This window comes from Nuphar pumila, chromosome 7 (assembly GCF_984573655.1).
Source record: "Nuphar pumila chromosome 7, dmNupPumi1.hap1.1, whole genome shotgun sequence".
Classification (NCBI taxonomy): domain Eukaryota; kingdom Viridiplantae; phylum Streptophyta; class Magnoliopsida; order Nymphaeales; family Nymphaeaceae; genus Nuphar; species Nuphar pumila.
The window spans coordinates 126,265,466-126,287,901 of NC_143255.1; the positions used below are offsets into that span (position 1 = coordinate 126,265,466).

Sequence of the window (22,436 nt, forward strand, 5' to 3'; positions counted from 1 at the left end):
AATTACTAATTAAACAATTTAATCTCAACATAACACATATTGTTAAAGAAAATGAAAATCACATACTACATACTACAAAGAAAAATCGGTAGACAGCAATTCAACGTTCAATATCAATCAACATGGTTATTAAAAATGATTTTTTTTTTGGGAAGTTCATAATAGAATAGAAAATTGTCAAATACAAATCAACTCTTCTCCCATTGTGCCTCTTACAGTATATATATATATATATATATACAATTCAAAAAATCCCAGATCTGGATTTAAAACATGTTCTCCAAAGCCCCTTACGCAGGTCGGCAATTTTTGCTTAATGTTTTACATGAATTACCCAAAACAGAATCGGCAAACCCGTGTTCACTCTGCCTGATTTCATGTTGATTGGTCATACCAGAGGATATTGACCAATTTGCCTTACACGAAAACACCCGTAGTTGTATCCACACGAAAACCCCTCTAAAATTTTGAAATCTTTTCTATTTGGGGCGTGTTACAACCCATTGCAAACTTGAAACAAAATACACCGACAAAAATTATAGTAAAACCCTACCTCGAAAACTCAAAATCCCCAATTTTCTTTTTATTTCCCTGACCTGCTGTCGTGAATCCAATAGATCTCATTGCTACCGTAGGTTTGGTGCAGCAGTCGTGCACACCTTCTGCCCTTGACGTGCAGCAGAGAGAGAGAGAGAGAGAGAATGAAAGAATGGTGAAGGGAGAGGGAGAGAAGAAGGGAGGTAATGAGTGAGAGAGGAAGAGAGAGCGTGGGGGTGTGGAGGGGGGACTTAAGAGATGCGAGGGAGAGAGAGCATGAAATGAGGAGTTGGAGGAAGAAACGGAAAGTAGGAGAGAGGTGGGTTAGTTACTCTACCCCCCTCATCCATTCCCAGCTGCGTGAATGGAATTTCATGCAGCCCTTCCCCTTTTCCACATTAAGAGTAAACCCCGTTTTTAGGGTTTACATTTTTTTTTTTCATTTTAACGCACCAATGGGTGCGGTTTTGGTTCGACCAAACTCGTGACCTGTGACCCACCTATAGTTGGGTTCATGTTTTGGGCCTATTTGGATTGATCCGCAGATTCAGATTTTCTTCTTTTTATTTTTTTTAATACTAATATTTAAAATTTTGAAGACGGATCTAATTATGTTATCCGGAATTTTATGTAACTGTTATTGATCCATGATCCGCTTTATTCATAAATCCATAAAAGAGATCCGGATCTAAGGATCCAAAGTTTTTTTCATACTCTGATTTGGAACCATGGATCCAAGCAAATTGTTCATGGATCCAAATTTCTCCATCGTGGATTCCAAGTGACTTATAATGGATCAAAGTAAAATTTTAATTGGATCCCTACCCTATTTACCTCTTCGGTGTCCAGGATCCAAATAGAGTAATGTGGATCCAACCATCGTATGTGCTATTACGGATCCCTCTAAAGTGTTATAAGTCTAATATATAATTTTTTCTCATTAAAAATCTAATGTAAACTCCATGGATCCACTCAATTCGACATGGATCTAATATCAAATTTAACCATGTTATTGAGGATCCTAAACCAGAGACCCGATCCATTTGACCAAAATCTATTATGAAATATCCAATTTAAGATTCACAATCTGATATCTAAGATCTGAATGGAATATCAAAGTTTCGAACATGATATTAGGGATCCAACATTAAAGATCCGAATAGGATATCTGAGATCCAAATACAAATAAACAAATACTACACTAAAAATACACTTGTACCAGCTTAAGGATATAAATTTCAAGTTTATTTATCTGATAAAATTCGTGAGTATTATAGATTTTCCTAAAAAGTGTGCAAGTGTGTGTTCCCTAGTGTGGAGATGAGTTTGTATGAAAAATGATCATCCGTTTTGTGTCATACGAAAATATCATTCATTATTCCTTGTATATTCTTATGCTCAAAGTCACACACATCGTCACGTCCATCATGCACATCCATTCATACCAAACATTCATCATTCAAGGCAAAAATTCATGTGCATTCATCTAGTTCATCAAATGCATAACATGTTTTATATAAGAGATAAAGCAAAAAAAATGAAACTATAGAGTGGTCTGCCTCAACGGCCTCTAGTTGTCTTTGGCTCCTCCTCTTATCTGCCGATAGCACGAGGGTCTTGACTCATTGTCCTATGAGCTAACACATGTTGAAGTGCCCAGAGTTGAAGACATCACCTCCAGTCAATCCGCTCTTCTCTGCATTGGTACTGGTGGGCTTCTTCGAGAAGTGCTCACTCTGTGTATGGAAACCCGAATCCAGTGGCCATCCATCTTCTCCTAGTAGCACATCATTAGTGCCTTTATAAGAGTCAGCTCTCATTGTGTGGATTGCAACCTCGTGGTATTCCATATGCTTTCCCCTCTACAAAAATTTTCAAAAAAATCAATGTTAGCGTCTTTAAAAATATTTTGTGTTTATCAAAAAAAATCTTTATATAAATAAAAGTGGGTCTATCAGCATAAACAGGGTATGATCTCTATATCACTATCCTAAATGCTAAAGACCTATAAGGAGAGAAAATTTATCTTGAGGAATTAGCTGATAACGACAATTTATGTATCGTTAATGGACCTGATAATGACAAATGTCAATTTGCCTTTCTAAAAATTGTGGCATTATCTAGGCTTCCTTTTTTGTTAAAGACAACTAGAAGTATCATTATTGGACTTTTCGTTTTGCTAATGACACATCTTGATTTTTGAACACCCCTTTGGAAAGTTGCCTTCTGTGCTAATGACAGTTCATAAAGTTGTTGTTTCTCCTTATAACAGTTGATGTCTGATGATGACAAATTAATTTGTTGTCATTTGGTATCTAACAATTTTTTTATGTTTGAGGCCCTTCTTCATTTCAATCAGTGGACCTTTTTTCAATCTATTTTCTTCTTTTTTGAGTGTGTTTTCCCTCTTTTCAACCATGGTGATGATCAAGAATAATAACATTTTTTCTTGATTCAATGTTTTGGGGCTGATTCACGAGTACCACTGAATGGAGGAAAGAGATGTGGTGAGATTGCTTCTCTCTTTCTTTCTTTCTTTCTAATTTTTTTTATTTTTGCTCTCTCTAACTACCTTTTTCTTTCTTTTCGAGCAAAATTTGCAAAGTATTGTCCTGTCTATCACCCTCATTGGTTTCTCGAATGGGTGTCGATGTGCGGACTTTTCCATGAAGAGTACCTAATCAGTTTCACTTGTAAGCTTTGCAATTTCAAGGTTAGTGGCCAGCTCATTTTCATGCTCACGGAAAGGTGGAATCTAAGTACCAACAGATTCATGCCTCCCATGACAGAGCTCATGATCACTTTATATGAGTGCATCACCATCTTGTTGATTACTTCTCTATCTTGAGGTGCAACCATCCATAATTCTTCTTGAACTATCTTCCCTATGATGAGTGGACGACCTTATAGAACCTAATTAGCGGAGTACAATGATCGTACATGGATCACAACAGAGTTTCTTGTTTGGCTTTGCAGTCCTTGTGGAAAGCATATTACAAGTTCACTGACTGTATGCATTCTACATTATTACTTATGATTAACATATCATCCACATAGAAACAAATAATTATAACATGACTATTTTTTACCTTGCTATATATGCATTTATCAAAGTCATGAATTCTAAAATCATATGAAATGATTACTTTATCAAATTTCTTATGCAATTGTTTAGGTAATTGTTTTAAACCATACAATGACATTAACAGTTTGCAAACTTTTTTTCCTTAACCTGATGTGATATAACATTTAGGTTGTTCCATATAAATTTTTTCTTCTAAGACATCATTAAAAAAACAGTTTTAACATTCATTTGATGATTTTCGAAACTGTAAATTGATGTCAAAGCAACCATAGTTCTAATAGATGCAATCCTACTTTCAGGAGCATCTGTGTTAAAATAATCAAGTCTAGGTTTTTGTTTAAAACATTTAGCTACGAGTCTAGCTTTAAATTTTTCAATAAAGCCCTCAATTCAAAGTTTTATTTTTGAAAATCAATTTGCATTCAAAGGGTTTGAAACCAGGGGTTAAATCAACCAAAATTCAAGTTTTATTTTCTATGATAGAGTCTTATCCACTCTCTATAACTTCTTTTCAAGAAAGAGCATCAAAAAAGGTCATACCTTCCAAAAAAGAAACACGATCTTTATCATCATGTAGAGATAAAAATCATGACAAAAATCTTTTGATTTTCTTGATCTTTTATTTTTTAAAATTTTAGGATTTTCAGGCTCATAAATTCTTTTTCTTGGATTATTTTCAATAACTTTTGAAGCTTCAAATGGTTTTAAAGTTAAATCTTTTCTTAATTTGGCTTAGATAGATTCTAAAATCACTTTGGTTTCAATATCCATAAATTTATATGTATAATTAGACCCATTATAAGAGAAACCATACCTAGATCTTATATGGATTACATGAATAAGACTTGGATCATACTTGATAAAATAATATGTTTTTATCTTTTTCACATTGAAAATTTGTAGATTTAATCGGAACTCGGGTCTCGCACGGATCCTTGGGTTTGAATCCCACACGGTTATCTCCCAGTTTGCCTATTAAAAAAAAAATTATTATGTCAGGCCAAGAAAAAGTAAAAGGATTTCCGATGAGAAAATTCATTCAACTCTATCCAAGTGCATCTCAAAGAGCGATATTAATGCATTTCTGAACCATGTAGGGATGTAGACAAAGTGGATTTTGTCTGAATCATGGAGAACAATGCGGCAAAGGTTCATAGAATAATGCATACATGTTTAAAAATGTTTTGCATTTTGAAAAAACGACCGAAGAAGCCATAAAAAATAAGTGAGAAAAAAAAGCACATCAAATTTTTGTTTCAACACAAGTAGACATGCATATATTGAAATTTTAATAGGTGTGCACTAGGTGCAATGCACTTGTAGTTTTCTCATGATCTTCAAAATTCAACGACGCACAATGTTCCAAGATTTTGTGTCATGAAAATTCGTATTTTTACGCCCAAAAAATATGGTCCAAGGCATGATCTCCCATCCTGAGAAAAACAGCCTACTTCACAAAAGGAGAAATAATGGCACCTCATAGACCATGTCAGCCCGAAGTTGTAACAGAGATGCCCATGCCTAGTGAAAGGTGCTTCCTGTAGCGAAACCATTACTTCAGAAGGTAAGTATGTCGAGGATCCATGAGCTATAATGAAAGAGACCAGGCATAGCCTGAAGCTGCTTTTAATCCTAGTACAAGACTGCTCAGACATAACATCCTAAGAAATGCCAGTGTCAAAGGGAAGGTAGTCATAGAATCAGGCTGAATTGATCGCTTTTACAGAATGTTGCAAGTTTTGGAAGGAAGTGGACCAAGAAGGGAGATGCCTATGGAGCTTAAACACATTGTACAACTTTGATAGGATTAAAATCAGTTATAATTATTGTAAAGCACAAATTTTAGTAAAAAACTAGCTAAATTAGCAAGTGAGGGGCTGATCAAAATATGAAAAGATCACCCCCTGGGTTGGCACCCATTGATTGAAGGGTCAATTTTACATACGATTATTACTATACTTGATTGATGAACTGGTAGGGGTCTGCCTAACCCCAGCTTGTTTATAAAAAAAAAACATGTAGAACACATGAAGAGGATCGAATCTCAAAAATAAAAAATAAATGAAATGATAGTGTGTTTCGCTCGTGGATTTGAAAGCCACTAGTTTAACCAATATTTTTGCCTTTTTAGGTGATTTAGAAAGAACAAATGCCAAACAAAACAAAATAACAGCAATGCGCACCTACCCATGTCTCGATTTTAAGGTCATTCTATAGATAGATGGGCAGTAGCTCCATAGGTTGTCCCATGAATTGATGGAGCAATCTGAAGTTCTTGATGAGTGCATAAGTTGTCATAAACCCAATCTTTGTCCTAAAATATGTATTTTTGAAGCAAAACCATTCCATGTTTCTCAAAAGGTCCAAAAATAATGTTTTTGGGTGTCTGTCTTTGTCTTTTCAAAAAAAAAGTCTCATATTTAAGAAGATATTTGCATATTTAAAAGAAAATCACATATTTAAGAGAAAATTTACATATTTGAGAGAAAATTTGCATATTCTCATATTTAGAACATATTTAAAAGGAATTTCATATATTTAGGAAAAAATTTGCATATTCTCATATTTGAGAGAGTTTGTATATTTGGAAAAAATTCACTTTTGCGAAGGGTAAAAGGTCCTTTTAAAGCGAAAAATTGTGAATTTAGACATGGGGCGGATTTCAAAAAATTACAGGACATTTTAGAAAACACATCATTTTTGTCATCCACTACAATAAGGTCATTTTCTGAATTTCAAAGCACCAATCCATCTATGATCAGAATTCAGCCATTTTGCATGTGCACAGCCTTGGATGTCTGATTGAACAAGAAGGTGAAACAAAATAGGTTTGAATATTTACCCGCAATTATTCCGCTCCAGCGACGGGTACCACCATGCCGAGCAGAGCCACCAACAAATGAAGCACCATTTGGGCAGCCCAGGCAAAGAAGGGGGACCAAGGATAAGGAATCTGAAGTATATTTATTACTACTTAACGAGCCTATATGAGAGAAGCTGAGCTGAACACCTCTTTTGCAACTGCTTCACAAACCTATTTTACAAGTTCAAACGAGCTCTTTCACAAGCCGAGCCATGAGCACCTTATGTCGCTTTCCAGTCCTAGCCATAAGGCACATGCATGTAAAGGCCTGCAATTCAGAATTTCATTTTCAATGCCTTGTTGAACATTCTAAGGACAATGGCAGTTGATGGACTAGTGTCAGGGCCACCACTGTTGGCCACCAGCACAAAAGAAGCTGGTCCAATTGTTTGGTGCCATCCTGTGGCTGTTAATGCACAAAAGGATCCACCAACGGCTGGGAAATCACAGAAATCATAAATGTTACTAAGTGCACCCTGACTAGATAAAAGATCTTTTTCTAATGTGCAGAAAACCAAAAAATAGGTTACAATGTAAAATTGATTTTACATGGTTACAATTAAATGGAAGTGCCTATGTGCTTCGTTTGAAAATAAATTGCTAAAGATACTCTTCAAACTATGACTACACGTCCCTGCCGGGTCGCCCAGTTGGTCAGGGTGAACATCAGGATGTTCTTCAGAGGCCCCGAATGCCACGAGTTTGATTCTCTCTGTTATCAAACCTGCGTGATGCAGGAACAAAGCGAGCCTTAATTTCCATTGTTCCTGCTTTCGTGTTTTTTATAGTATAACTTGCATAGGAATAGAGGTAAACTAGATTTTCTCTGAAAATCCAGCCACGGGTTTACATCACTATAGCAGGTATTGAGCAGAGATCGATCAGCCCTCTGAAGTTTCCCACTATAGGGTACGACCAATTAGGGATTGATCTTGGCGGCTTTCTTGTCTGAAAAAAATAGACTGACTTGGAGGGCTGGAACTATGGAAGATGAGCTTGTCTTGAATGGGCTCGGACCTGACCTTGAGTTTGGTGCCATCTCAGCCAAAACAAACTTTGGAACACAATCAGTTTTTGAGTTGGGTTTTGTTATTGGCAGCTGGATGTGTGATCTACACAAATCCTGGTGTGAAACAAAGCAATGACTTATGTGGAAGTTCTAGATGGACACTTTGAAAAAGGAAGAGACGATGGGTCTCATTGTCTTAACCAAACATTGGCTTTTGGTGGGCTGGTGTTGGAACAGAGCAGGATGTGTGGGTGTTAGTGGGAGACCATGATAAAGAGATGATTGTACAACCAAAAGAGACCCATCTTTTTGGGTGTTTCTCTTCCTGAAAAAGGTTCAACCCATCTGGGAACCAAGCATTGCACATGTCCACACCCAGCACGCCACCTTTTCCTTGGAAAAGCAGCCTATAAAATCCCTGATTTGCTAGGGTGAGGCCCACCCTAGTGCAAAATGAAGATTATGGATCCTGCTTATGCAGGACTATAAGACCTCCCACCACCCACCCACAAGCAAAATCCAGCCCACTTGCACCTTTGGCATGTGGCAGTGACAACTCTCTCTCTCTCTCTCTCTCTCTCTCTCTCTCTCTCTCTCTCTCTCTCTCTCTCTCTCTCTCTCTCTCTCTCTCTCTCTCTCAAAGGATTGGTCCAAAAATAATTTCAATTCAACGTCTTTTATTTTGTTGGCCTGGATCCACCATCCTCATGGTCCCATGATGCACTGACCCATCTTACAACTAGTTGCCCAGACATGTATAAATGAAAGATTGATGTGGAGTCCATAAAATAGTGTTGGTTCATTGCTACCAACTCCATCTTTGACACTGTTTCATGGTCCACCTACGTAAACATGGTGTTGCACAGACAGGGCTATGAAGGTCATGTAAGATCTCAAGTGGGGCTCCACGTCTTAGAAGATTTAGATATAAATGCAATAAGTAATAAGGCGCCCATTGCCTAGTTTAAACTCATTTAAGAGACCAAATTCAGTGGTCTGAATTTGTAGCATATCTATCTTCATTTGATCTCAACGTTATTTCTTTCTAAATATGGATGGCCATATGCAAACGCAGACAAGTATCAGAATCCAAACATGTAAGTGCAGGATATAGCACTGTTGGGGGAATTTTTGAAAGAATCACGTAGTAGACATCTTATCTTTGGCAAGTATACATCCACACGCAATTGGTTCTAACAGCAGAAAAACGCCAAAGGAGATGGTGTTGGCTGCTCCCCCAGCCAATTCCCGACTGTGTGAGCTAGCAAGAATTGTAGGGTTTCTACTGGAACTGTATAAAAGTTGACTATGCCAAGCATCACACCACTTTTTCTTTTTCTTTTTATTCACGAACTGGGGGGATTAAGCCCCCTCTCCTTGACTGTACAATTACACGTGAGATAGATCCACCTCCCAATCAGGAGGCTTGTCTTTCCAAATTATACAATCTTGATCCTGATCTAAACAACACAAAAGAATCTGCAGAATCAACAAATCTGGTTGTCTGAAACAAAATTTGCACTTGTGACATAGCTGTGCACAGTTCAAGCAGCTGCTGGCCAAGGGACTTCTGACTTCCACAAAGTTCCCATCCTGTTAATCCACCACCCATTGTTGGATGAAATATACAAGTCTCCAACATAATCCCCAATCTGATTCAGAACTTCCTTTATGATTTCAGTTTCAGGCAGGAGGTGATCATAATGATGCAGAACAGCACTGATGATGAATAGGGTACTTGCCCTAAGCATCACACTACTTGATCAGGCCAACCACAAGTTGATTCAAGGAACTCATGATGAATAGGGAAGATCAGTGATAAGATAGGCCATGATCCGATTGAAAGTCGTGCTCAGCAACCAACTAGACGCAATTAGAGAACTCATACGCAACGAAGATTGGCTAATCATCTCTCACATCGTTGGGATTGCCAAATGTGACACGATTTGCTAAAGAGACGGCTCCCAATCAATGCTAAAGAATGGGATGACAGGCAAACCAGGTGATCAAGAAGCAATTCCTAAACTGTTCATTGCTTTCATGATTCAATTAATTATGACCACAAGATTATTTCAACAATTATCGGAATAACAGTCAGATGACAAATACCCATATAAGCTTATACTCGGACCGCCACCCATACGTTAATCATCTATCAAATTGAGCTCTATATGCATCTTGCCTCACACTAAAAGCCCAAATAATGCATCATTTTTCATCCAACTTTTTCCAAGCCAAACTCAATTTGCATTCTTAATTTTCCTGGGGTGCGAATCCAGCAAAACCAAGATCAAATCAAGGAAGTCAGATACGGATGCTGTGGCATTCTTTTTATTGGCACAAATTTAAATAGTGTCCAGACCCAACTGCCCTCAGCCTGGCAGAAAAAGGTGCAGCTTTAGAAATAAGATCAACTCAAGGCCTACCCAACAGCATTCCAAAAGGCAAAAGAGAGAGGAGCAAACCAACTTACACGTGCAAGGATAATGATTACACATCCATACTTCCCTCACAACACATACAGCAAATCCAAACAAACCCATCTAGCCTGGAAAAGAGAGAACAAACAACGTGATCCATTCTTTATTCCCACCTCACCACCAATATGGCATGCTCAATACAAATAGGTACTCAGACCATCTGCTATCCGTGCTCATACCACCCTTTTCAACTCTGTTCCTGTTCTTCCTTATGGAGCACAGAGAGTTACAACTCCTACCAGATAAATATTCAACCAGTAAGAAATCAAAGTTTCCATTGCCAATGTTATCTTGCATCGCTTTCTCTGGTAGCACCGCCGAATGCACCGACCTACCATCAACCGATCTGCAACTCTCAATTAGTTCACAACCTGGGAACAGTTACAGCTCTTCAGACAGATCAACTAGACAACATGCTTTCCTCCACCGTGGTGGTGACCATGCATTTGAGAATGTTATCAAAGGATATGAAAAAGCGAGGAGCGACATAAGTTGTGCACAAGCAATGAAACGACAAGCAGAGGAACAGCTGCGGCTTGCCACTGTGGAGAAGGCATATGCAGAGAGAGTCAGAGAAATGACGAAGCAGGAGATGGAGTTAGCAGAGTCTGAGTTTGCATGTGCGAGGCACATATGGGAGAAGGCAGCAAAAGAGATGGACAGGGCACAGAGGATGAAGGAGAAGGCAAGTCGGCATGTTGATTCCACTTGCATGGAGATTACTTGCCATGTGTGTCAGCAACAGTTTCGCCTATAGCCTTCAGATCACACAATAAAATTTCAAGATGATAGATGAAGCAGCAAAGACTAAGGAGTAATCTGAAGTTCATGTAATCCTCATGCGCACTTTAAACAATTGTGCAGGAACTAAAGATTAATTTCTAGCCTTCCTGTCTTTTAGCTGTTTCATAATTCACATGATTTTCCTAAAAACTAGAGGGTCCCAAAATGTCCCTGCTCTAATGACCATACTGAATCAGCAAAAAGAGGCAGTTAAGTGTTCGACTGATGACGATCACAGGAGATATGGACTCTTCCTTCTTTTCATTCATTGTTCAAACACTTGCTGCCTCAATGCAAGCAATCAAAAACATGAATAAAGCACCATAGTCAGAGAAGTGTTTCTGCTTTCCCTACAGAGCAAACAAGATGAACACTGGCTTTGATGGCCAAGCCAAAAAAGATCAGTTGGTTCTGAGATCATGAATTTTAAATGTGCAAAATCTTGTATTGTTCTTAAAGATATAATCAGTAAACTTGTCTGATATTGATATTGATCCTTGATGCCTGAATATAATCCTTGTAACAGAGCTCATCTGTGCTAGAAAACTCTGAAGCAAGAGCAGAAATATCTGCATTTTCATCTGTGAAAATCCGCGGTACTCCTGCAAATTTATAGACAAAAAAAGGTTGAAATCATGACAAAGTTAGAAAAACAAAAGCATGCACTAAACTATACTGATGACAGCTTGTAGAAGGCCAACTCATATCAGCTTGAATAAACATGGGTTCGATAATAAGAGTATCAAAAGACATCTCTCCAAAGATAGGCATCACTATCCAGCTTGAGGTTGCTAATCATTTCGGCCACAAGGAACTTGATTTGTAAGACAACTATAAACTGTTTTTATGAGAGTGAATCGAGACTGGGACAATTCAAGACCATCTTTTGCATTGGGTATAGCAAACTGAATATCCCCATATCTTCTTTTTGTTTTAGATGCAATTTCTGTAATAGTATCTATATCACAGGGATACATGCTTTTTTGCATGTGCACTACATAATACGACACGATTCCATGTACCTCATGTCCAACATAGTCACACTGTGTCCAATAAAAAAAATATAGCATTTATTATTTTATAAAATTTATCTATTCAAGGCACCCCTCAAGTTTTGAACCGATAGAGAGGGTTACTATTACTAAACTCACACCCTCTCGTTAATGCATTTCCATTACCGAAAAATCTGAAACTCTCTCTCTCTTTCAAACTGATTAGCCCCCTTCTTCTCTCTTTAAATTAAAAAAAAACAATGAAAAAATATATAGTTGGATTAAGCTTACATGTTACGGAATTTTAAATTATTTTTAAATTATATATTCAAGATTATATGTTATATGTAAATTAAAATTATATCTATATATGTATATATCAACAAATGCATCCTCGGGCCCTAGTTTTTAAAGAATTGAATTTAATTCATTAGTTCATGTTGCATCTGTTTCCGTGCCCATATCCTTGCAAGATAGAAAAGTATTGATGTTTGGAGTTGCTGTCATGTAACAAAACATAGAGTTAGTATAGAAGTCAAGTTCTTATCAAAGTGGATCCCTAATTAGGTGCAAATATTTTCCATGATAGAAACAAGAAAACTAACAGAACTCAACACCTCATCATTAAGAGTCAAATATTTCTCTAAGACTAACCATCAGTAGATAAATTGCTTCAAAGTAATCCCTCAACCAGCATTTGCATGCTTTTTAATGCAAAACTTTGAGCAACATCTAAGGTAATCTTCCAACAATGTGAGTTGGTTGTGAAGCATATGCATTGACAAATAGCATGGGCCAGTTAAAGCTCAGCTCGAGTTTGTTTGCTTATAAAATGAGCTGATCTTGTACTTATTAGACATAAGCTCGATAAGTTAAATGAGCCCAAGCTCAAACAACAGTGTGTGTTCATTTATTATGTATACATAAAGTATTATTGTGGTAACATTGGTACTTCTAACAGGCCCCCCTACCTACGTCACATGGATACAGATGCAAGAGTGGGATGCGATGCGAATAAGCTTTGTACGATATGATAATTTTCAAAAATTAGGACATGGGAACACGGTTGTACACAAACACAGATGTACTAATGTGTGAGTGTGTGTGTGTGTGTGTGTGTGTATAGAACAACAATTCTAAATCACTTTATAATTAGGATTATCAAATAATGAAACTAAAATGAAATGTAATGTAATTGATGACAAATCCTAAAAGAAAAAGACAGCAAGTGAATATGAAATAACTAAACAAGATCATAAAAGAAAAGAGATAAAGTTAATGACAGAATGTTAGACTGTGTGAAACTGGTTTGACTATGTCCATGAAGTATTGTATTGTGTCCATGAAGTATCCGAGTGTTATCATGTCGACACGGCATATGCATGCTAAGTGAAGTGTCCGTGTGACATAGCTCATGTCAACAGGTCAGGTTTGGTTCAGATCCAGGTAGAACCAGAGCCAAACTTGATTTGAGATGTTGGTACTGGGTCTGGACCAATGTCCAATCGGACCCACCATAAGAGAAACCATACCCGGATCGTATAAGGATTACATGGACCAAACTCAGATCAGACCCACTAAAATAATATTTTTTAACATTTTTACATTCAAAATTGTGGATCTTAGTCAGAACTCAGGTCGGGCTCGGGTCTGATATGAAATTTTACAAACCATACCCGGGTGCATATATTAATCGGACCCTTTGGGTGCAACCCGGATTCTAATGGGACCTTCTTATTTATCACCAAACCCTAACCCTATAGGGTTTGGTATGAGTCAGTCCAGGTGAAACCCGACCCATTGACACCCCTACCTATTATTGTCATACTGCATTCTGTACCCGCACTGGTTCCTGGGTACTTCAGTTATGGCCAACTAACTTTCGGACTTGAATCAACTCATTTTATCCATTTTATGATCCAACCAACACATAGTCAACACTCGGGGTCAAAAGCATCCAATGTTAATAACATACATTTTTATTATTAATTGTTTGTTAATTATATATCTGTACTTCAGTAGCATGCTTTAAAACTTTTAGCTAGTATTGTTGACAGTCTATAACTTCATGGGTAGATTATTTTGTAAAATGCTATGTAACATGGACACTTCTAACATGGCACCACACCCGCGTCGCACCCACACCCATGCAGGTGCGACACTTGGACACGGCTTACTTTGTGTCAGGTGAAATCAACTTTCTATCCAAAAGTAGATTAAGTTAACCCTAACCAAGTCCAATTTTATCTATATTATATATATAAATACATAAATGCACATACATACACGTAGTGTTAACTTAAAACTGTTAAAAATTATATATATATATATATAGTAATGTGTTCATTCTGCTCCTTTTTCTCATTTTGCCCTGTTAGGCCCCTTCAAAAATCATAGTTTTTGGTATTTTTTTCTCATATCTAACACCATAGATGTGATATATAGGTTTTGTTTAGTGAGAACTGGCTTTTGGATCACTGGAATTTGACCTGTGTACAGTTTTTTCCAGATCCAAAATCAATGGCTATGAAGGCATCAATTTTTCTCGGCTCATAAAAATACATTTTTTCGTTGAAAAAACATGATCCAAGAGTTGATTCTCACTAAATTGAGCATGCTAAACACACCTAACGGTTCAGATCTATCATAAAACACTTCAAACTATGGGGCCTAACAGGGCAGAACGAGAAAAGAGGGCCTAATATGATCAGTTTTCATATATATATATATATATATATATATATATATATATATATATATAGGAAAATTGGTAGCTGTGAAATGCTTAGGTACTAAATCGGTGGTCACACGTGCTGGTCGTCCATCACGTGTGTTGATAGACAGTCACGCGCAAAAAAAAAATAGCATCAAAATGATGAGTTTTTCTGCCAAAAGGGCATTAGCGGCGACAAAATTGTCGCCACTAATGCTCATTTTTCTGCCGAGAGCATTAGCGGTGATGATTTTGTCGCCGCTAATGCCCCTTTGGCAGAAAAACTCGTCAAAAATGTTTTTTTTTGTTTTACGTTGGCCGTCCATCAACGCACCCGATGGACGGTCAACGTGTTTGACCACGGATTTTGTACCTATGGATTTCGCAGCTACCAATCACTATATATATATATACCCTCCCCGCACCCCTGCACTCAAGTTTTTTTAAAGTGCCGTATCGCCGCATCCACACCCGCACCTATGTGACATAGGTAAAATGTAGTATAGCTGTGCATTTTTGTGTGTGTACCCCATCTCAATTCTTCTAGAAATTCCCATGTCATACCCTTCATACCCATGTCATGCCCCATAAACACATACCTATGTGACAGTATTATTTACATGTTATCACAACCAGTGCCATTGGTGTAGTGGTTTTCTTTTGTCTTCTGAAAGGAGAGGTCACAAGTTAGATTTACTCCTCTCCTTTGCGTGTTTTCAAAAGGAAATTATTTTCTAATATCCAAGCTCGGCCCAAGCTCAGCCAAACCAAGCACAAACAGTCTGACCTTAGGCTTGGCTTGCCTTGACTCCAGCTTGAGCTGAGCTCAAAACTGGGTTTGTAATATCCAAGCCGAGCTCGAACAGCCCACACTCAAGCCCAGCTCGACTCATGTGCAGCCCTAACACCGCATCTTAGTTTAAGATTTTTTGCTACTTCAATCTCAGCAGTAATTGGCTAGCTTTAGGGTGTCAAATAGAATAAACTATAGCACTGTATAAAATAGTTTGCATTGAGAATGAAAATGCTATGGCGGTAAATGATTGTACATTCAAGCTTTTTTGATATCTGATAGTGATACTCTCCAACCTTTCTACATCTATGCGCACTGGAAATGGTCAGGCAAGGACACCAACACTGTCAACATCAAGGATGTGCTAGCTATATCCAAAATGATGTTGGTATCCAGTGTGTTCAAATCTGAGCATTTTCCCAACTTCATGTCAGTAAAAGAGACCCATGAAGACTCCATGACAGCACACAAATAAGTCATGAGACAAACAAAAATTGCACAAATAGTAAGTAATTGATGATATTAAGTAGAGTCACAAAATGAACAAATGGTGAGTAATGGTTAAACTCATTAGAAATCGAATCAAAAGGATCTACTCTCCATTCTTCCAAAGCACAATCACTGCACCATGAAAAGATCGTGAGTTCACGACACATTGACTATCGGAATGTTTTGAAAATGAAAAAAGGAAATCTCACTATTTTACCAATGGCAAGTTGCAATACAGATTAAAAAGACATGCTATTATTAGAAAAACCACAGCCTCAAAAGCTAAGATTACACCACAAACAAGAAAAGGCATATCATCTTTAATTACAAGTAACAATGGCCACAAGATTTAGAATGTTAGTGGTTTCCATGCATAGATCATGAGAATTATGAATAATGTACAATGACTGATTTACATGAACTGACATGACCAACATATGTTAGTATACAATTGCATCGGTTTGATCAGGTATTTCTCAATTACAACTTTCTTATTTGATCTTGTTAGTTTTTGTGTGTGAATGCATGGATCTATCAGCATTCTCTTAGGAAACATGGAAGCTGCTTCATCATTTCAGTACCTTCCTTTGTTGGTGTGTGGTGTTTAGGTTCCAAACCTTATATACAAGGTGAGCCCCTTTAGACTAGGCCAAACAACTCACCTTGGCCACATAATCACCCAGACCTTTGATAAGTTAACAGGTCATTGAAATTAATGGTGGACAATATCTTTAATGATGTACAAACTTACAAATCCCCAACAAATTTTTTTCTTGGAATATATCCAAAGTTCTGCCAAAAAGAATAAAACATGAGCAAAAGGAAAAAATAAATATAAAGGCCATGAAGTTGGTAAATGACATGCATTCGCCTCCATCAAGTGACGCAAAAACCTGAAACTGTTATAACAAGAACCCACAGGTCGAGCAATGACAGGGAAATAGGTCAACTGAGAGTAGCAGAACAACAATTACTTGCACTACAACAGATCAAACAATATCAACAAGTTGGTGGAAAACCATTGAATGTGTCAATAAAACAACACAAGTTGAAGGAAAGCCACTGAATGCATCCTCAATAAGATCAATGGGCTTTATGAGCAACATGGGATACAGAATAAATGGGTTTAAAGGGCTTTTGAAGCACATGGATACTCCATTTTAGCCCCCATATCATGTCCTCTTATATAGTAGTCATATCGAAAACTTCATACAAATGGCTGTATCCGCACCTGTATCCATGTGACACAGGTACATAGTTTATCATAAATTTTACCCTCCAGCTCAATATTAACAAACAAAGATTAGCTAGCTCTACTGTCACTTCTTGCTCGGGCAAAAAGACAGTGGATTGATTCCTAAGCCTATGAGTTCATGTGCCTTCCTCCTAAATATCTTCTCCTCTTTAATATTAACAAGAAAGTTGACAGCCACAAATACAACAACAATAGCATATCTGATGATAAGAAAATGATGGCTAAATTTATTTCATAGTTACGTTATAGTTGACAATAAAATATTCTTAATGAATGCATATAAAAGGTCATTCATGCATAAGAACTATTTGAATAAGATAAAAGAATATAGCAAATATAACCCCCAGAAGTGGGTCCCTAGGTCAACTTTAAATTGTATCAACTGGAGAGAGAGAGAAAAAGAGAGAGAGAGAGAGAACTAAAGACTACAGAACAATGGAAAAGATTGGAGTTCATTTAACCTCATTCTGAACAATGGAAGAGATGGGAGTTCATTTAGCCCCAAGTCTATCAGTGTTTCAGTTATTTCAAATAATAAAGATTCATTGTAAATTGAGACACTTAGTCATACATTTTGATGCAATTTCTGGTGCCAGGATATGCTAAACTAAAATGACTCATGACTTAGGTCACAACTGGAATTTTAATACATGTGACAGTTTATTTATGGGTTTGTTTATTCATAACGCCATGAAGTAGCAAAATGCAATCAAATGTTATCATGCATATGGATGAGCTGTGATGATTTATGACAGTTATTGTCGTCTTGGTGATTATTTCCCTGTTTTTGCTTCATCATGAGGAGTCAAAGAAAACATAATAAGTAAAATGATGCAACATGATGCAAGTGACTAGGTGCATGAGTAAAGGTCTAAAACTTAGAAGCAACCTCAATCATGAAGATGGTGTCACTGGAAGGCAAAGCATAACCAATTTAGATGGCACACATTAAGCTACTATGCAAACGAAGGCAGCTAAATGATAAAATAATAAGTAATATAATTATTACTAGAAAAGCTAATTGGAAATTGTATGGCCAGCTTGGATTTCGAATTTGCATGAGATATCAGAAAATGAAGTCCCTTAAAAGTTACATTGAACAATAGCTTCAGATTATAAGTACATTTCCCACTATTTCTCAGCTGAAAATCACAGCTTGTACTAACAAGGAAACTGCAACTCTATGCAAAAAAGTGCTCTGGATGATGCACATATAGCAGGCTTAGAATAAGGACATATGAGTAGAAAGAAATGAGCAATGGAAAATTACTATACTAACCATGGAAGCATTCTCTTGCTGCTCCAGCCATAAGCACAACATCACCACTCCGAAGAAACATCGCAATTGGAGGGTGATCCCTATGGTTCCCACCCAGTAGAAAAACAGCTTTGCATCCTAGACTGCGGTCACCATAGATATGGTCCTATTTAAATCCCCCCACAATAATTCATCATATGGATCCAGGAAACAATACCTGATGCTTACAATGGGCTTACTCCAATCTGCTTCCATGTCATCAACATGACCTCCAAGTGTATCATCTAATGACACAAGGCAAAAGCTTAGGCAACAAAGTCTACAGGATACTATTTCAGACATAAAGAAAAGAAAATACATTATGGATGAAAATAAGCATATCCAGTGACAGTTCCACATTAAACTGCCAAAGTATCTTTGAACTGCACACATACCAGTACCATAATAATTAATGATTGCAGCTTCTGGACAGAATTGACCCGCTGGCATGGCCGCCCTAGCTAGTTTCTTGGCAATTTCAGACAGCTTGTCAGGGATCATGCCATGCGGAAGAGAAACATCATAGCTCCGCTACATGTCAGAATAGTTAAATAAAGATGATGTAAGAACCAGGCAGTAATAGAAGGAGCTGTTAGCAAAGGATGAGAAGATGTTTTTGAGTAAAAAGAAATAAAAGTAGAAATTCATCAAAGGAAACCAAACATATGTGAAATTAAATTATATATATAGATATAGTGGCAGAAGCCACAGGACATAACCAGACCAAATCTGACTGAACAAATGGACAATGAAGACAACAAACTGACATCCACTTATCATGGTGTTTTTGTTTATTTTCTTCATGAAATAAAGTTCATAAATCTGATAAAAGAAATCTATAAAGGATGCAAATTTACATATTCACAATATTCACATATCAGACAAACAAAAAGCATAGAGTGACAACTGACAACCATGTTCAGTCACCACAAGACATTGTGGTTTTTGACAGTGAAATTATGGCAGATTATCCCTCTATATCCGATATTTGTCTCTATTAACACAAGGAAGAAGACTGAAGACCTATGAGAAGTCTATATGAGTTCTTGGTCCAGCAAAAGGTTGGGGGCACAGCAGGGAATAGAGGAATAGCTGGTTGAGTTATATAGTACATAACCAAGAGCTTTTGGGTTCAATTCTTAACACTGTTAATACAACATTTTGTTTATTAAAATGATCCAGATCTGGCTTGTCTAAAGCCCAGGATAATGAATCCAAGCCCAAGCATGACCGGTGTTTAAGTCTAAACAAGATGAACATGAACAGATAAAGCTCGGTCCATATTATTAACCTGGAGAGCAAGAAATATGATAGGGAAAACAGACATTGTTTGCAGCACAATATCCGGACCCTAAATGATAAATTATTTCTAAAAGCCATTGAATGTGTCTTTGTTGGCTATGGAGAAAATAAAAAAGGGTACAGGTGTTTTGATTTCAAAAACAATAAATTGTATGTTTCTAAAGATGTGACTTTCATAGAAAATGAGAGTGGCTTTGAGAAAAAGGAAGTAGATTACTCTTTTCTTATTTGATCTCTTGCCTAAGGACCCGGTTCTTATGAACCAAGTGATTGCGAAGTTAGTCATGATAATAATTATATTTGTGATAACAATGTAGATAATGATGTTCATGATGTTAATGATTTGTTAGAATCATCTCATAGTGATCATAACACTGTTGAGAATCCTTCTAATAATATAAAAGTTTATACCCGGCGTGAACAAAGAGACCAACCATGTGCATTTGAAAAATACTCACTAGGTCTACCTATAGAAGAGTCAACCCTTAAAAGATTCAATCGTGTCTTCATCCCTCCAAATAGGCTTGCATTCTATGAATCGTTTTCTCTAAATTTTACAACTTGTTTGATAGCTCTACATTCTTTTCATAAGCCATCTCATTAAATAAAACCAAAAACTACTCACATTGGATTGAAGTTATAAACTTAGAATTAGAAGTCCTTCGTAAAGCCAACACTTGGAAAGTTAATTTACCTTCAAGAAAGAAACCAATAGGATGTAGATGAGTTTTTAAAGTTAAAACTAAGAGTGATGGAACTTTAGTAGCATTGATTATAAAGAGACTTTTGCACCCGTAGCTAGAATAACTAGTGTAGGAACCTTGATAGTCGTTGCTTCAATTGAAAATAGTTTATTTACCAATTGGTGTAAAAGATGCATTCCTTAATGGTGAACTTAATGAAGAAGTTTATATGGATCCTCCACCGAGATTTAATATTGAAAATGGCAAAACTCTTAGATTAAAGAAGACTTTGTATGGTCTTAAGCAAGCCCCTAAGGCTTGGTATGATAAATTTAATATTGTTGTGATCAGTTTAAGTTATTAATCTTATTATATTGACAGTGCTCTTTTTGTCAACAATACATGTACTAACAATATTATACTTCTGCTATATGTAGATGACATGATAATCACAGGAAATGACAAAAGGAGAGTTTAAGAAATAAAAATTATCCTTAAAAAGAATTTTGATATGTCTGATATGAGTTTTCTAAGATATTTTTTAGGTATAGATGTTGCATACTCACCTAGAGGATATATTTTGTCTTAAATGAACTTGTTGTAGTTATTTATTCTAAGTCGGGAATATCATATGACAAGTGGATGCCCCAGAAGTTGTCAATGCAACACTGAGGCTTGAGGATAGAACTCTACATGAAGATTCAACACCTTATAGACAACTGATTGAATCTCTCACTTATTTGTCCATAACTATACCGGATATCGCCCTTGCAGTTCACTCAACAAGCCAATTTCAACATGTTCCCACCACAGTGCACATGAGTGCAATGATAAGGATTGTTTGATACATCAAAAACTCCATAACAAAAGGGTTTTTCTTATCCTCATCCCCTTCTTTAGATTTAATCGTTTACATTGATGCAGATTGAAGAGGAAACCATAATGATAGAATCTCAACAACCGATTTTTGTGTATTTTTAGATCCTCTAATATCTTGAAGGTGCAAGAAGCAACAAAAGGTATCGTAGTCTTCAACTAAATCTGAATATCGTGCAAAGACAACAAGAAGCTGGTGTGGCTAAGAAATCTTCACAGAAACATGGGTGTAGTCATCTTCAAACCCTTGAAAATGTGTTGCGACAATAAAGTGTGATCTATATTGCAAGTAACCACACCTTCCACGAGTGAACAAAGCACATAGCGATGGACTGTCATTATGTACGTAATGAATATCTAAGAACTATTAAGTTGTCGTATGTCACTTTAGAGTGTCAGCTTGCGAATTTCTTCACTAAAGCTCTTTTGACACCTTGATTCATATTTTTCCTTAGCAAACCTTTGGTGATTACATTGAAAGTTTGAGGGAGAGAGGGTGATAAAATATGTTATTCTTACATATATATATATATATATACCAACTCCGTCTGTTATACACTGTCGGTCCCAAGCTCGGATAAAGGAGGGTTGCGGTAGGCCAGTGACAGCCAGCATAAAAACTTAGTCACACCCTATGAATATGAACCAATATGAGAATTTCGTTGGGGCGTTCCCTACTGAGCGACGCGTTGTACTCTATAAGCCCGGAGGCAGTGATAAATGGGCAAGGATTGCTAGGTCGTCGCCCAGAAGCGACGCGTCACACCGGCGCTCGGGTGTGGTGTCAAATAGGCAAGGGTTCCCTCACTTTGTTGGACGGGTGGGGGTAAAGAAGATAATTCAAGACCATAAAATTAGGTTAGCCACTTGGAAGTCTTTAACTGGTAAGTTGGTAGAGTTAGTAGATGTTATGTGTAGGAGAAAGATGGATATTTTATGTCTACAAGAGACCAAATGGGTAGGTGAGAAAACAAAAGTGATAGAACCTTGGGGATATAAAATTTGGTATACAGGAATAAATAGGAATAGGAATGGAGTAGGGATTGTTATTAGTCGTGAGTTTATAGATAATGTAGTTGAAGTCCGTAGGAAGGGTGATAGGATTTTACTTATTAAATTAGTATTAGGTACAAATATTATTAATATTATTAGTGTTTATGCACCTCAAGTAGGTTTAGATGATTCCATTAAGCGTCAATTTTGGGAAGATTTAGATGGAGTAGTATAAGGGATATTTTATGGAGAAAAGCTTTTCATCGGCGGCGACCTTAATGGACAT

General features: G+C 37.0%; 2 protein-coding genes across 2 annotated transcripts in view; one reads left to right on the plus strand and one right to left on the minus strand.

Annotated features, from left to right (window-relative positions):
* Positions 1–9,962: 9,962 nt before the first annotated feature.
* LOC149833408 (DNA N(6)-methyladenine demethylase ALKBH1A-like) overlaps positions 9,963–22,436 on the minus strand; it is a 37,767-nt gene continuing 25,293 nt past the window's right edge. Inside the window, exons 4-7 of the mRNA XM_090012824.1 lie at positions 18,692–18,827; positions 18,475–18,541; positions 18,279–18,400; positions 9,963–11,359 (exon numbers count right to left, since the gene is read on the minus strand). Of these exons, the coding sequence (XP_089868950.1) occupies positions 11,223–11,359; positions 18,279–18,400; positions 18,475–18,541; positions 18,692–18,827 (462 nt within the window). The 3' untranslated portion in view covers positions 9,963–11,222. The remainder of the gene's footprint in view (positions 11,360–18,278; positions 18,401–18,474; positions 18,542–18,691; positions 18,828–22,436) is intronic.
* Positions 10,105–10,731, plus strand: LOC149833409 (uncharacterized). The gene has a single exon (XM_090013430.1). It carries the CDS (start codon positions 10,105–10,107, stop codon positions 10,729–10,731), a length of 627 nt encoding a protein of 208 aa, XP_089869556.1.